The sequence below is a fragment of the Lissotriton vulgaris genome, chromosome 2_1 (assembly GCF_964263255.1).
Source record: "Lissotriton vulgaris chromosome 2_1, aLisVul1.2, whole genome shotgun sequence".
In the NCBI taxonomy this organism is placed as follows: domain Eukaryota; kingdom Metazoa; phylum Chordata; class Amphibia; order Caudata; family Salamandridae; genus Lissotriton; species Lissotriton vulgaris.
In genome coordinates, this window is record NC_141687.1 from 1859311115 (window position 1) to 1859324831 (window position 13717).

Consider the following 13717-nt stretch of genomic DNA (forward strand, 5'->3'; position numbering starts at 1 on the left):
TTGTCCAGAAGGGGTGGCTGCTCTGCCACACCATCTGTCATCCCTGGTATGACTAACGGAGGACAATATGTTTGTCTTTTGGCAGGAAGTGTAAGTTGTTTTTAGCCAGAGGCAATAGAGTGGGTGCCTTTGTCAGAAGTGACCAGTGGCTGTCATTGCAGCTACTTTCTGGTGACAGACGAGGATGGAGGCGGTCTTTTTGACCTGCGCCCTCTTAAAGCATTGTCCAGCAGAACAGATCCAAAATGCTTACCCTGCCCAAGGTCTCATCTACCCTCAACCCTGGAGATTGGATGGTAGCATTAGATCTGCAGGATGCCTGTTTCCATTTACCCATCTTGCAGGTCCATTGACGCAACCTGTAATTTATGGTGTAATATGAGATTTTTCATTTGCTGTGTTGCCCTATTTCTCAGTAGTGCCCCTCGGGTGTTCACACAATTGATGGTAGGAGTGGCAGCACATATTTGGAGTTAAGTGATCTCTGTCTTTCCCTACCTCGAAAACTGGCTGTTGAAGGCGGGCTTGCCGCAGGCAGTCCACTATCTCCAGTTTACAACAAACCACCTGCCATCTTTAGGGTTCACTATCAGCATGCCAAAGTCACATCTGACGTCTTCTCAGACACTTCCCTTCATCTGAGTCATTCTGAACATGGTTCGGTTTTATGATTTAAAAAAAAAAAACAATCCTGGAAAGGAGAGTCCAGGTCATCCAATCAATCAATCAATCAATCAATCAGAGTACTTGTAAAGCGTGCTTCTTACCCGTGAGGGTCTCAAGGCGCTGAGGGGAGGGGGTGCCGCTACTGCTTGAAGCGCCAGGTCTTGAGGAGTCTTCTGAAGGCGAGTAGGTATTGCGTCTACCGTAGGTGGGTAGGGAGGGTGTTCCAGGTCTTGTCGGGGAGGTAGGAGAAGAATCTGTCGCCGGAGGTTGTTCGTTGGTTGCGGGGGACATCGGCGAGGGCAAGGCTGGCAGAGCGAAGCTGGCGGGTGGGGGTGTAGAAGCTGAATCTGCTGTTCAGGTAGGCTGGTCCGGCGTTGTGGAGTGTTTTGTGTGTGTGGGTGAGGAGCTTGAAGGTGATCCTCTTGTCGACGGGGAGCCAGTGTAGGTCTCTCAGTGGGGGGTGATGTGGCTGCGCCGGGAGACGTTGACTATCAGTCGGGCAGAGGCATTTGGATGCGTTGTAGTCGTCGAAGGTGTTTGGCTGGGATTCCTGTGTAGAGTGCGTTGCCGTAGTCCAGTCTGCTGCTGACTAGGGCCTGTGTCACGGTTCTTCTTGTTTCGGTCAGGATCCACTTGTAGATCCTGCAGAGCATTGCAGAGGGTGTTGTAGCAGGAGGAGGAGACAGCTTTGATCTGTTTAGACATGGAGAGGGAGAAGTCCGGGATAAAACCTAGGTTGCGTGCATGGTCCGTGGGTGTCGGTGCTGTTCCCAGTGTGGTCGGCCACCAGGAGTCATCCCACGCTGAGGGGGTGGGTCCGAGGATGAGTACCTCCGTCTTGTCAGAATTCAGCTTCAGACGGCTGTTCCTCATCCAGTCGGCACCTGCCTTCATTCCCTACTGGAGGTTGGTTTTGGTGGTATGCGGGTCCTTGGTGAGGGAGAGGATAAGCTGGGTGTCGTCAGCGTAAGAGATGATGTTGAGGTCGTGTTACCGGGCCACTTGCGCGAGGGGGGCCAGGTAAATGTAAAAATGTAAATGTAAATTGATACTTGTATAGCGCACTACTCACCCGCAAGGGTCTCATGGCGCTTGTACGAATACCGCTGTGGAACCCATCCTGGCTTTCCCTGTGAGGCGTCCACTCCTGGACACCCCCAAGGTGGAGGCCAGGCATCCTTAGCGTTGTGGTGGCCGTTGTGGAGATTAAGCAAGCTATTGCCCAGAGTTGCAGAGTGGGACACTGATTGGAATAGGCACCGAGGCGAGAATTATCATGTCCGTGGAATTTTTGAGCCCAAGACCCGCCGAGGCGGGGAATTGAACCCTGGTCCCGGGCTAGACCTCTGCATCAGGGTCTGCCGCTCTAACCATTGAGCCACACTTCTCCACTGTAGACGTTGAACAGCGTCGGGCTGTGGGGTGAGCCCTGGGGGACGCCGCAGATGATGTCGGTGACCTCGGATCGGAAGGGCGGGAGGCGGACGTTCTGGGTTCTGCCGGAGAGGAAGGACGTGGTCCAGTCAAGGGCCTTCTCTTGGATTCCGGCTTCTCGGAGGCGTGTCTTTAGAATGCAATGGCAGACCGCGTCGAAGGCGTTTGACAGGTCGAGGAGGATGAGGGCTGATGTTACACCGTTGTCTAGTTGGCGCCTGATGTCGTCTGTGGCTGTGATGGGGCTGTCTCGGTGCTGTGGTTTCGTCTGAACCCGGACTGGGACGGGTCCAAGATGCTGTTGTCTTCCAGGTGGCGGCCCAGTTGCATGTTGACGATTTTCTCGATGTCCTTCGCCGGGAAGAGGAGCAGTGAGATGGGGCGGAAGTTCTTGAGGTCCTTGGGGCCCACCTTGGGCTTCTTGAGGAGGGTGTTGATTTCGGCGTGTTTCCAGGTTTCCGGAATGTCACTGTTTCGAAGGAGATGTTGATGACCTTCCCTAGTTGGGGTGCGATGGCAGCGTCTGCTTTGTTGAATACGTGGTGTGGGCACGGGTCTGACAGAGATCCTGAGTGGATGGAGTTCATGACCATGCGTGTCTCATAGTCGTTGACGTTGGACCAGGTGGTCAGGCGGTTGGCGCTGGTGGTCACAGGGGAGGTGGGGTCTGGCGTAGTCGGGGCGGTCATGGTGTTGAAGCTGTAATGGATGTCAGTGATCTTGCGGTGGAAAAGATGGACAATGAGTTGAACAGTTCTTGTGAGAGCGGTATGTCTTTGACGCTGGGGTTGGAGAGTTCCTTTACGATGCTGAAGAGCTCTTTGCTGTCGTGTCCGTTGTTATCAAGGCGGTCTTTGAAGGAGGATCTCTTGGCTAATCTGATGAGGTGGTGATGTCTGCGGGTGGCGTCCTTGTGGGCTGCGTGGTTGTCCAGAGTGCGTTCGTGGAGCAATATCTTCTCCAGTTTCCGGCATGCGCTTTTGGAGGTCTGCAGCTCGTCGGTGAACCAGGTGGCTCTCTTGCTGGCGTGGTTGTTGGAGGGTTTCTTGAGTGGGGCGAGGGTGTTGGCGCAGTTGTCGATCCACTGTCTGAGGTTGCGGGATGCGGTGTCTGGGTTGGTGGGGTCGGTTGGTGGGTTTTGGGCGAGGGTGGTGGTCAGCTGGTCTTCGGTGACTTTGCGGGAAAAAAGGAGAGGTACCCCTTAACTCAGGTCAAGGGAAATAGGGTTAACCAACCAATATAAAACAACAATTCCCTTGAGCAAAATCACATATTTGAACACCATGTAAAGTAAAAACTAATGACTATTACAAGAAAATATTGGGTAAATAAAACTGGCAAAATTTATTGTATACAAATAAAATTAAAAAAGCAGAAACAAGATATACTGCTTGACACAGGTTAAAACAATTATAGCAATAAAATGACAAACATTCATTCAATATTGACCAGCAATATTGCTAAGGGCAGACAGAAAGACAGTAAGACATGCAATTTGTGCAATACAGGATGTGTGTTCTGGTCTCTTTTTTTATAGCACCGATGTTGTGCACTCTTAAAACATGATATGTCAACATCAGTGTCTGAGTTATGAATCACTCTGTACAGAAGCGTCGACGCGTTTCGGTGGTTTGTTGAGATTCTATCCACCTTTATCAAGACAAAGAAGAATTGGTTTCTGTCGTAGTCTAGATACAATCGTTCCTCTTCAGTAAAAAGAACCATTCTATGAAGTCTTCTTGTATTATAACGATATTTAGCAGCACGAGCATTTGCTTGAAATCGATACTCGTACTGGACCTGTACCAGTGTTCCTTCTCCAATGATTGGTAACGGGTGAGGGCGGTTGATGTTTTCAATTATGTTGGTAAAATTTGGTATCGCGGTGGTTTCTTCTAACGAAACGTCTGTATTACACTGCCGGTAAATGTGCCTGTTAAAATAACTCTATTTCAGTGGCAAAATGATACCGAGCTGTCAGGCCTCACAGCGCTTTTCTTTCAATCGCGTTCATGCAGGACCAGAGGCGCCTAAATCATGCCTAGTAACGTGAGTCTCAGTTCCCTCTACGTTTGCTGATGGCTGCCCGCTTCTCTGGTCGCATGTATTCTATATATATACACAGAGTTATTTTAACAGGCACATTTACCGGCAGTGTAATACAGATGTTTCCAAAGGCCCCCCCCCCCCATCCCTAATGCCGGCCGCCACTGAAATCTTGGTTCACTTCTCGGCTCCGGGCCTACGAATACAGCCAGGGCTTCAGAATCCTAAAAATGAGTTAAATAGTTAGTTTAATGAATGATGCCTGGTTTGGGGGTCACTGATGGATAAATTCAGAGGGCAAGTAACTGCGACGATAGTGTGCCGCTCTAGTAGGGGGGGTCGGTCGGTCATTTTCTTTTTTCTGGGCTAAGCATGGCTAACAGTGCATTAAACCTTGGCCTAGTCATCTTTCAGCAAAAGCAAATCAAGACCCACGGTTAGAATCTGAAAGGGAAGAAATAATCAAGGGCTTCACTGCAAATTTCTTATGCAGGTTTATCCTTGTGTTTGTTTATCAGAGGACAACCGTTAGCTGTGAATACTTGCTGCGTGCTTGTATCATAGGGCCGGGGACGTCTAGCTCTGGCTTAATTATTATACATGAAAAATAGGTTTGAAAAATGATGCTGCCATACATGTCAAAATAAAGCTATTTTCATTTAATACAGGTTGACTCAAAATGAAGATGTTACCAGTAAACTAGCTGAAATTGTAAACTCGTTTTAAATTATTGCGATGTCCGATGTAGGATTTATAATCTGACAGCATGGATCTGGCTACCTTCGTGTTATGGTCGCTGCATTGTATTTTATTAAAGCTTCCTGTTACCCGTGTGTTAGCAAATGATTAAACTAGCTAGAAAGGGAAAAGTGAAATATAGAAATGAGCAGCTGATTACCCTGGAGGTCCTCGTCTACTGTGCATATCCATACATACTTAAGATTGTTTTGTTAGTAGTCCTATTGGTTTGGTAGTACTAGTAGTGTGTATTCTGGCGACTGGTCAACCTATTTTGTAGCAGATTCTGTGGGCTTGCTATGCACAGTTTTGTAAACTACCTCTACAATGGTGTGCCAATGAAAATGTACACAGACAGTACAAGGCAGCGCTGTACTGACTGTCCAGGTGTGCAGTAGGAGAGGAGACATTGTGTACACTGCCAGTGCTGCATCAGCGTTGAAAGTGTGCAGTGTTGAGTGTTAACTTGTATGTTCAGTGACAAAATGCATACACAGTTCAGTTGTTCCAAAGATGCTAGGGTGTCCCGGGCTGCTTTTGAGCATAGTGCTGTGAGGGGAGTGAACAGCGCTGTGGGGGTGTGCTGTATGCCCGGTGGTGTGAGGGGTCTGATTGCATGCACTTGTGTTGTGAGAAGATTAAAAGTGCACAGTGTTGCACTGTTGTGCATGCTATGATGTTTCGGGATTGATGCTTACAGTGGTATCTCTGGTGACTGTGCACGGTACTGTGTTAAGAGTGCCAGTCTACTCTGCCCTAGAAGGCCCGACACCAGCATTGTCAAACGTCCTTCTTTGTGTAGGATACTGTATCGAGGTTGGCCTTGTGCACAAAGCTGCACAGAGGCTGGGCATGTGCACAACAATGCTTCATCAGAATTTTACGCCTCTCCACTTTCAAATGTCACCAGCCGCCACTGCGTGGGGAGCGACTTGCCTGCGAGCAGGGTCAGAGGTCGCTATGATCCTGGATTTATCACCCTCTGTCCTGGATTTCAGTGAGGTCAACTCTCAGGCTGCTAGCACTGATGGCCTCCTGCATGTCCCAACATCATGTCCAGATTTCAGAGGAGACAGTAAAAGAACTGCAGTGGTTTTTACTGGACAAAGATTGGGTCAGCAGCAGACCGTTCTTCGTACCCCACCCATCGCTAACAGTGGTGACTGATGCATGACTTCTGGGTTGGGGCAGCCACCTGGGTAAGTTGGTGATCAAAGTGCTATGTTCCGCAGTAGAGCCCCGTCTCCATATCCACCTCCTAGACCTGTAGGCCATCTGCTTGCTGTTAAAATCCTTTCTTCCATCCATCGAAAATAGGCTTGTACAGGTGCTTAAGGACCTCACCCCACCATGTGGTATTGCAGACACACAGGGAGGGTGAGGCCAGGACACTGTGTCAGGAGGCACTATGTATCTAAAAATGGCTGGTCCATCAAGGAATTTTCCAGGTGGTGATCTTTGAATGCCAGGTCAGCACAAGGCAGGTCATGAGTGGCAGTTTCGCCTGGAGGTGGCACAAGGACTGTTCCACAAATGAGTAGAACCCTTACTCGATCTATTTGCCAACGCAGAGAACCCACAATGTCAACAGTTGTGTGTGTTGGATTTTCCAAGGCATCTCTTCGCTAGGATTCATTCCATCTAGGGTGGAACTTGGGACTCTTGTATGCCTTCCTACCAATAACACTTCTGCCCCGAGTTCAGAAGAAGATCAGGTCCAATCGTCTCAAAGTCATTTTACTGGCCCCGGCTCAAGCATAGAGGGCTCTTAGGCATGATCATCTGTCCTCTGATCAGGCTGGCCCACTGGGAGCATCTGCTGCTGCAGCAACCAGGCATGTTCCTGCACCCGGGCCTTCGCAGTCTCCACCTTAATTCTTGGAAATTGAGCGGCAAAGCTGGACACCTTCAACCTTTTCCCAGAGATGGGGAGGTCATCTTGGTAGCCAGATATCCCTTGACAAATTCAGTATATACCTGTCAATTGGGCAAATTTCTAACTTGTTTGTTTTGGCATACTGCATGCAGACTGACCGCCTCCAGGCAAAGTTATCTGACGTTTTGTTGTTTGTTGTCTTTCGCTCTTTCGCCTAGCCAGGTTTTACTCCGGGCTACGTTGAAGGTTACTTTTCAGCCTTTTTGTTACCAGGTCAGTCCTTATTATTTAAATTATCTGCTGTGAAGTGATTTTTGAAAGGCTCACAACATATGTTTTTTTCCTCTCCATTTGTTATGAGACAGTGGGACTTGAACTTGGTCCATCATTGATGTGTGCTGCCTTTGAGCTGCTTCACATCTGTCTTTTGTGGCATCTCACCCAGAAGACTGTGTCCTCTTTTCCTTAACTTCATTACAGCGTGTAGGTGAGTGTGTGGGTCTCCGTGTCAACCTGCCATACTCCATCTTCTTCCCAGACAAACTGGTTCTACGGACACAAGCATCCTTTTTGTGAAAGTTGTGATGCTGTTTCACGTTGGTCAAAATATCATCTTACCGGCATTCTTTGCTCCGCCTCACCTTACTAAGAAAGGGGAGAGACCTCATGACTTGAACCCCAAAAAAGCACTTGGTTTGAACATTTGTGGTAACCAAAACCACAGAGTGGACAATTAGTTCTTTGTGGTGTTCGCCAGAGCGAAAAAAAGGCAAGATTTGCAGAAAAGGAACATCTTCTGCTGGATTGTGCTCTGCATTAAAATCTGCTAATTGTTGGCCGCAAAGCAGCCTGTGAAAAGGCTGCAAGCTCATTCAACCAGAGCCGAAGCGGTTGCCACTGTGTTGGTTTGCAGAGTTCCTGACTTGAACATCTATCAGGCAGCTACATGAGCATCACTCCATACATTCATGAAGCACTACTGTCTGGATAGCTAGGTTCACCGAGATGTCCATTTTGCCCACTCAATCCTACAGTACTTTTTGGTTTGAGTCCTTTAACCGCCCCACCTTCTAGTAGGTACTGCTTTGGTATCTATTCAGAAGGTGAGGTATCTGCGGTTAGAAGTCTCTATCAGAAGAAACATGTTCTTTAAAGTTACAGTGGGACGTGCTAGTCATCGACTGAGAATGTATCAAGCATTTAAATTTATGAAAGATACCAACACTGGAAAACTACTGTTGGAGATAAATAACTTTTACCTTCTGGTTTGATGTTACAGTGCCTCTTGCCACAGCTACAGACCAGGTTTAAAATAGCTTGCTTGGATAATAGTCTTCGATCTTCATTCTTTTGGACTTTCTGATCTAAAAATCCAGTAATTCGTGCTGAACGTTTGTGTGATGCGAGAGACGGACCCCAGCTTGCATATTGTTGGGTTTATTTTCTCAGTACAGATTTCATATACGCGGCCTGGAACTCTCATCTGAAAGTGCAAGATACCACAATATTTAAAATGGGTTTGTGAAAGATTGGAGTGTGCAGGTTTGACCCTTTTATTTAACGAAATAAAACAGCCCATATTGGAGGATATTGCACATAATGTCTGAGTTTGTGACCTTCTGAATGTTCTCTTTGGCAGCATATAGTTGGTTGAGGCAATTACTTTACAACTTTTAATATCCTTCATCTTAAAATTTAGATGATTTTATTCTCAGTCACAAAAGCCTCACAGTTTTCCCACTGTCATTGGGAGTTGCCTCTTTCTGATTTGGTGAAAAAGCTTTGGAGGCTGCGAGGTCTGGATGGGTTAGTAGGAGTCTGGGCATGGATGGGGTCATAATGATTGCAGCCTCCCACGGGCTACTTTGGCCATGGCTGTTAAAAGCTGCATTTACAAACATGTTGTGAAGGGATGAGAAGTATCTCAGAAATTGATTCATCTTAAAAGTCACTTTCCATTAATTTCACTCGCTTTTCTTGCTCTTTGGGGTATGATTGCACACAGCTTTGAAATGGGAATTTTATTTGGCATGTGATGTATAAAAATGAATTAAACTGCAGTCAAAGATGCTTGTTTGGTATGTTGGCTATGGGTTCTTGGATATATTGGTTATCAATATGCTCCTCTATTTAAATGTTTAGTGAACATGAATATAGCAGATTCATTATTTATTTTCGTTCTTTTCTATTATTTGTGTAGTATAAACAAGTCTCCTTTTGCTGGCTTCAGAGTTTAATGGAACCCTAAATCGAGTAAGTAGATTAGGACACTAGGGGATAATGCAATTAAAATTTCATAAGAACTGAGAGGCCCGACAGTGTGATTGAGGTGAAAATGAGGGTAACAACAGAAGTAGGTTAATCGAGCATAAGTCTCATATTCACGTTTGTTATTGAAAATAATCTAGAATTGTACTTTTGTATTTAATCACAAATAGGTGCATCTTTTTGGGGCGTCTTTAGGAGGTTTTTTGGCTCAGAAGTTTGCTGAATACACCCACAAGTCCCCTCGGGTCCAGTCCCTCATACTTTGCAATGCTTTCAGTGACACCTCCATCTTCAACCAGTCCTGGACAGCTAGCAGGTAAAGAAAGCAAGCACAAGCTGTTGTTTGGCTAATGTGTATGTATGAATTTGTGCAGGGCTTCCTGTTCATTATGACCTTCCTCAGACTAAAACAATAACTCAAGACGTCAAAATACTAGTTTTTGGGATATGTGTTTGTCTGGGTAATGCCACTGCATGATGATGACGGCACAGTCAGATCAATATGAAATAACTGAAGGCTGCGATTCTCCAATATTGTTTCATACTGGAAGCAAGTCTTATGTATAGGACCAGAGAGAAAATCCCACTTGTTCATTGTATAAATCCCCCCCAAAAAAGTCATTGATTGCTGTGTGCTGGTGCAAAACTAACCCAACAGAAAGTGTTTCATAATGAAAGGAAGTCTTGTGAATAGAACCGGATACAAAATCCCACTTGTTCTTTGTATATATTTAAAAATAGTCATTGATCACTGTGTGCTAGTGCAAAGCTGACCCAACAGAAAGAGTTAGTTATCAGTGGTGCAACCATCGAATCCCAGGGCACAATTTGAACATGCCACCAGCTCTTGGTCCCAAATACTCGTGCCACATTATTGTCCCCTTGAACAGCTTCTGGGAACCATATTGGCCAAATCTACACTCTGATGTCCTGTCTGATTGAGGCTCCTGACATAGTCAGGTTCAATGTAGGCACTCAGATGCATATTTTTTTTAATACTTCAATTCTTCCTCCTGCCAAGCAAAGTTGGCTTTCCAAATTGCATTTCAATTCAAAGAGCATATGTTAGTTTTGGTTAATAATTATTTTAACAAGGCTGGTGCTGGGACAGTATATTTTTAAATAGATCCCAGCTTGTTTTTCCTCTCTAAATCTTTTTTTCAGGTGGGCTTCGTGTAAAATGAATCATGCTTTTTTTACATGACCATTTCATCAGCTTCTTTAGATAGCCACAGTCTTTCTGCCTGTTTTAGTAGGGTTTTAGAACTGGTATAATAAATTCAAGAAGTAAAGAGATTCTAGATCCAGGAAGTAAAGGGATTTTATTCCCTTTACTTCTTTGATTCTAGGAAAGATGAATAGATCGGGCAATTCCGGCGCTCAGGCTTTTGAACTTCTTTGTGAGAATGGCCAGGTTCCAATCTCTGTCTTGTGGTCAAACCAGTATCCTACAAGATTTCATGAAAGCTTTGGCCTTCGTGGAATATTTACTCTGAAGATCAGGAGTTTATGTATGTCTGTGCTTGGACAGCTGACTAGTAAAAGCAGCTCATCTTGTGCTAGTCACCGGATATCTTCAGCCCTCCATGACCCTTCTACATGACTTGGGCTTTTCCATCAATGCTCAGAAGTCACTTAGTCTTGGGCAGAGGTTGACCTCTTAGGTGTTGTGTTCAACACAGTCTGAGGGCCTTTCTTCTTCATCTAAGGTTTGCACCTATTCGGGATATGATTCCAATCTTTTTCAATGTGGCTGCAGTCCTAGTTCTGTATGTCATACACTAGTTGGGCTTGATGGTCTCGCACATCTGGTCTGTCCCACATGTGAGATGGTAGATGAAGGCCCTTGAGTAGTGTTTAAGAAGATGGTGATAGCTCTAGCACAAGAGGATTTTCTTGGTTCAGGCGCACATGTTCCTTTCTGTTCTTCGGACCTGCATTAGAGAATGGGCCATTGCTAGCTTATGGAGGGTTGTCCCTTCAGCCTTTTGCAGCTACAAGACACTGTACTTAATAGGTGCCTCATCTTTGTGCTGGGGCGCTCATCTGGGTGACATGACTGCACAGGGCCCTTTGTTTCTGTTAGAGCGACAGCTGCACATAAATGTTCTGGAGTTGCTGGCAGTCTATCATGCCTTGAAGGCATTTTTCCTTTTCATCTTATGAAGGGCCTTAGAGATTCCATCGAACACTAAATCGAATGCTCACTATGCCAACAGACAGTGTAGTGTACTTTGGTGGACCTTGTGTTGGACCTTGTGTTGTAGTGCTGGACCTTGCAGCAGGCATCTTCCTGGCGAAAGTTGCCCTTGAGGGCATCCTCACTGTGATAGTAGATGCACAAATTCTTCTCTCACTAGAGTGCCGTGAGTGGGAGCTTCATCCCAAAGTGACAGAAAAGGTCTTCGCATTCGGATATCCATGCATAAATCTCTACGCTACAGTCACAGGAATTGTGCTCCTTTTTGTGAAATATGCTTCTGTCCAAACGGTTACACGGGTGAAGACTTTAGGATCAACTCGCCACTGGGTCTGCTTTAGGTATTCCCACTCATCCTGCTTTCAAAAGTCCTGCAGAAGGAGGGTGCTGGACGACAGACCTCAACTGATCGAAATGACCTCCGATGAGGTGAGGAGGATTTGATATGCTGATCTTGTATAACTCGTAGCCCTCTTTCTCTCCCACACAGGGGAAACATGCCTTTTCAGCAGGATGGCACTGCAGTTGCATGCATGAAGAATGATCTGTATAAACTAGAAATGGGTTTACCACCAATAGTGGCAGATGTCATGGCTGCTGGAAAGCCTGCTACAAAATTCATTTGTATGGGCCGCTTGTTAAAATGTGTTGCTCACAACTGAAGGATTTAACCATTTCTAGCTTTGTCTCACTGACTTCTGTTCTCTTGTACTTTCTTTGCCCATCAGGGTTTGGAAGTTGCCAGTCCCAAACAATATCGTGTGGTTTTGCCTGTTTTTCTGTCACGCTAAGTTAATTCCCTGCACCAACCCTTCCTTCTTCCCGAAGGTAGTTTCTGCTATAAATATTGTCACTGAATGTGAATACTCTTCTCTTTGTGGTGTTGCTGCACCCCCTTTTCTGAATCATTTTGTCCACCATAAGCGTGGAAGGGTATACTCAGATGTGAGTCCCTTGCTCATTGCACCATCAGGATTCAAGCAACCGGGGCCGACGACTGCTGAAATGCCAGAAACCGGTCCCCGGTAGCTTGTTTCCTTCCCAGTATAAGAATTGGCTTGGTAGTTTGGTTTGCCCTGTTCCCATCATGCAATGGGACAGGAACAGACTAATTTGCATGTAGCCAGGTTCTGAGCTGGGATGGTGCAGTGAGCTAAAAAACGGTGATGGATCAAGCCCTGATCTTTGGACTGGGTAAGAGTGGTCTGCTTAATTCAGACACTCTGTTCATCACCACCCCCTTTTCTGAATCAGCACCGTATAGAGGGCAAGCATGCAACAAGGGTTAAAAGCATCTTGGGTAAAAACAGTAGTGTTTTCATTTAGCTGTGCGTGAGTCTGTTTGTGTTACATGGTTTTTAATAACTTATTTCAATACTCTATTTTAACTGGGTTTTTTTTGTTACAGCTTTTGGTTGATGCCAGCATTCATGCTGAAAAAAATAGTCCTGGGGAACTTTGCGTCTGGGCCCATGGATCCTGTAATGGCCAATGGTATTGATTTCATGGTAGATCGGGTAAGGTTACGTGTGATATTGTGGGTGTGATGACCTCACCAGGTTTGCTTGTCTTGGTTCTCAGTCCTTTCATGTGTACAAGTATTATGCAGGTTAAAAGACCTTGGATATGTAATTACCTGCTTAAAAAGTTGAAAACTGTTTCCTGGTACATTTCCTTCTGTAGTTTCCAGCTGTATATGTATGTATGTATGTATGTATGTATGTATGTATATATATATCTATCTATATATATATAGATAGATATATATATATATATATATAATTTATTTATTACGTTTTGGTTCCAGTTTGTTGCTACAAATTAATACAAAGCTGTCTGGTTCATACTGGGCATGCATAGCAAGCTGACCACATAGCACTATTGTCCACCAATGTTTTTTTGCCATATTGTATTAAGATCTACAATTGTACAGTTTGTCAGTGGACTTGTGCTTTCCCTTAACATGGTCTCTCTAATGCACTGTTCAAAGCATAAAACAGGACAGATTAATAAATGGCTAGTGTAAGTTTTATTAATTGATGTGTAAAAAAAAAAAGCATTTTATTTCACGTCACTTTTTTAAAAAAAATTGCTTGCCTGTGTTGAACTTGTCTTTCTTTTTATTCATTTTTGTCATTCTTTTTATTTATTTTTGTAGCACAGGCAGTTGCTATATTTGTCTTTTAAAGTGGATTCAGGAAAGACAACGCCACTATCAACGTGTAATAGGAAAGATTCCGGATTTGGACAGCAGTTAAAATGTGTTTCATGAGATTGTAGCGGACACAAAATTACTTCAGAAATAGAACTTCTAACTTGTTTGTCTCTTTTTCTAAAGTTGGAAAGTTTAAATCAAAGTGAGCTGGCTTCTCGACTAACTCTGAACTGCCAGAATTCCTATGTGGAGCCCCACAAAATCAGAGACACTGCAATAACGATCATGGATGTAAGTTTGCAGGCGAAGTTTTAAAATGAAATTGCCTTGAATA

At 45.1% G+C, this 13717-nt stretch overlaps 1 protein-coding gene across 3 annotated transcripts in view; it reads left to right on the plus strand.

The window, feature by feature from the left end:
- The window catches only part of SPG21 (SPG21 abhydrolase domain containing, maspardin), a 374771-nt gene that overhangs the window by 271710 nt on the left and 89344 nt on the right, over positions 1–13717 (plus strand). For all 3 annotated transcript variants that reach the window (XM_086958046.1, XM_086958045.1, XM_086958047.1), the window contains 3 exons: positions 9199–9344; positions 12637–12745; positions 13567–13674. In XM_086958046.1, the coding sequence (XP_086814172.1) occupies positions 9199–9344; positions 12637–12745; positions 13567–13674 (363 nt within the window). The remainder of the gene's footprint in view (positions 1–9198; positions 9345–12636; positions 12746–13566; positions 13675–13717) is intronic.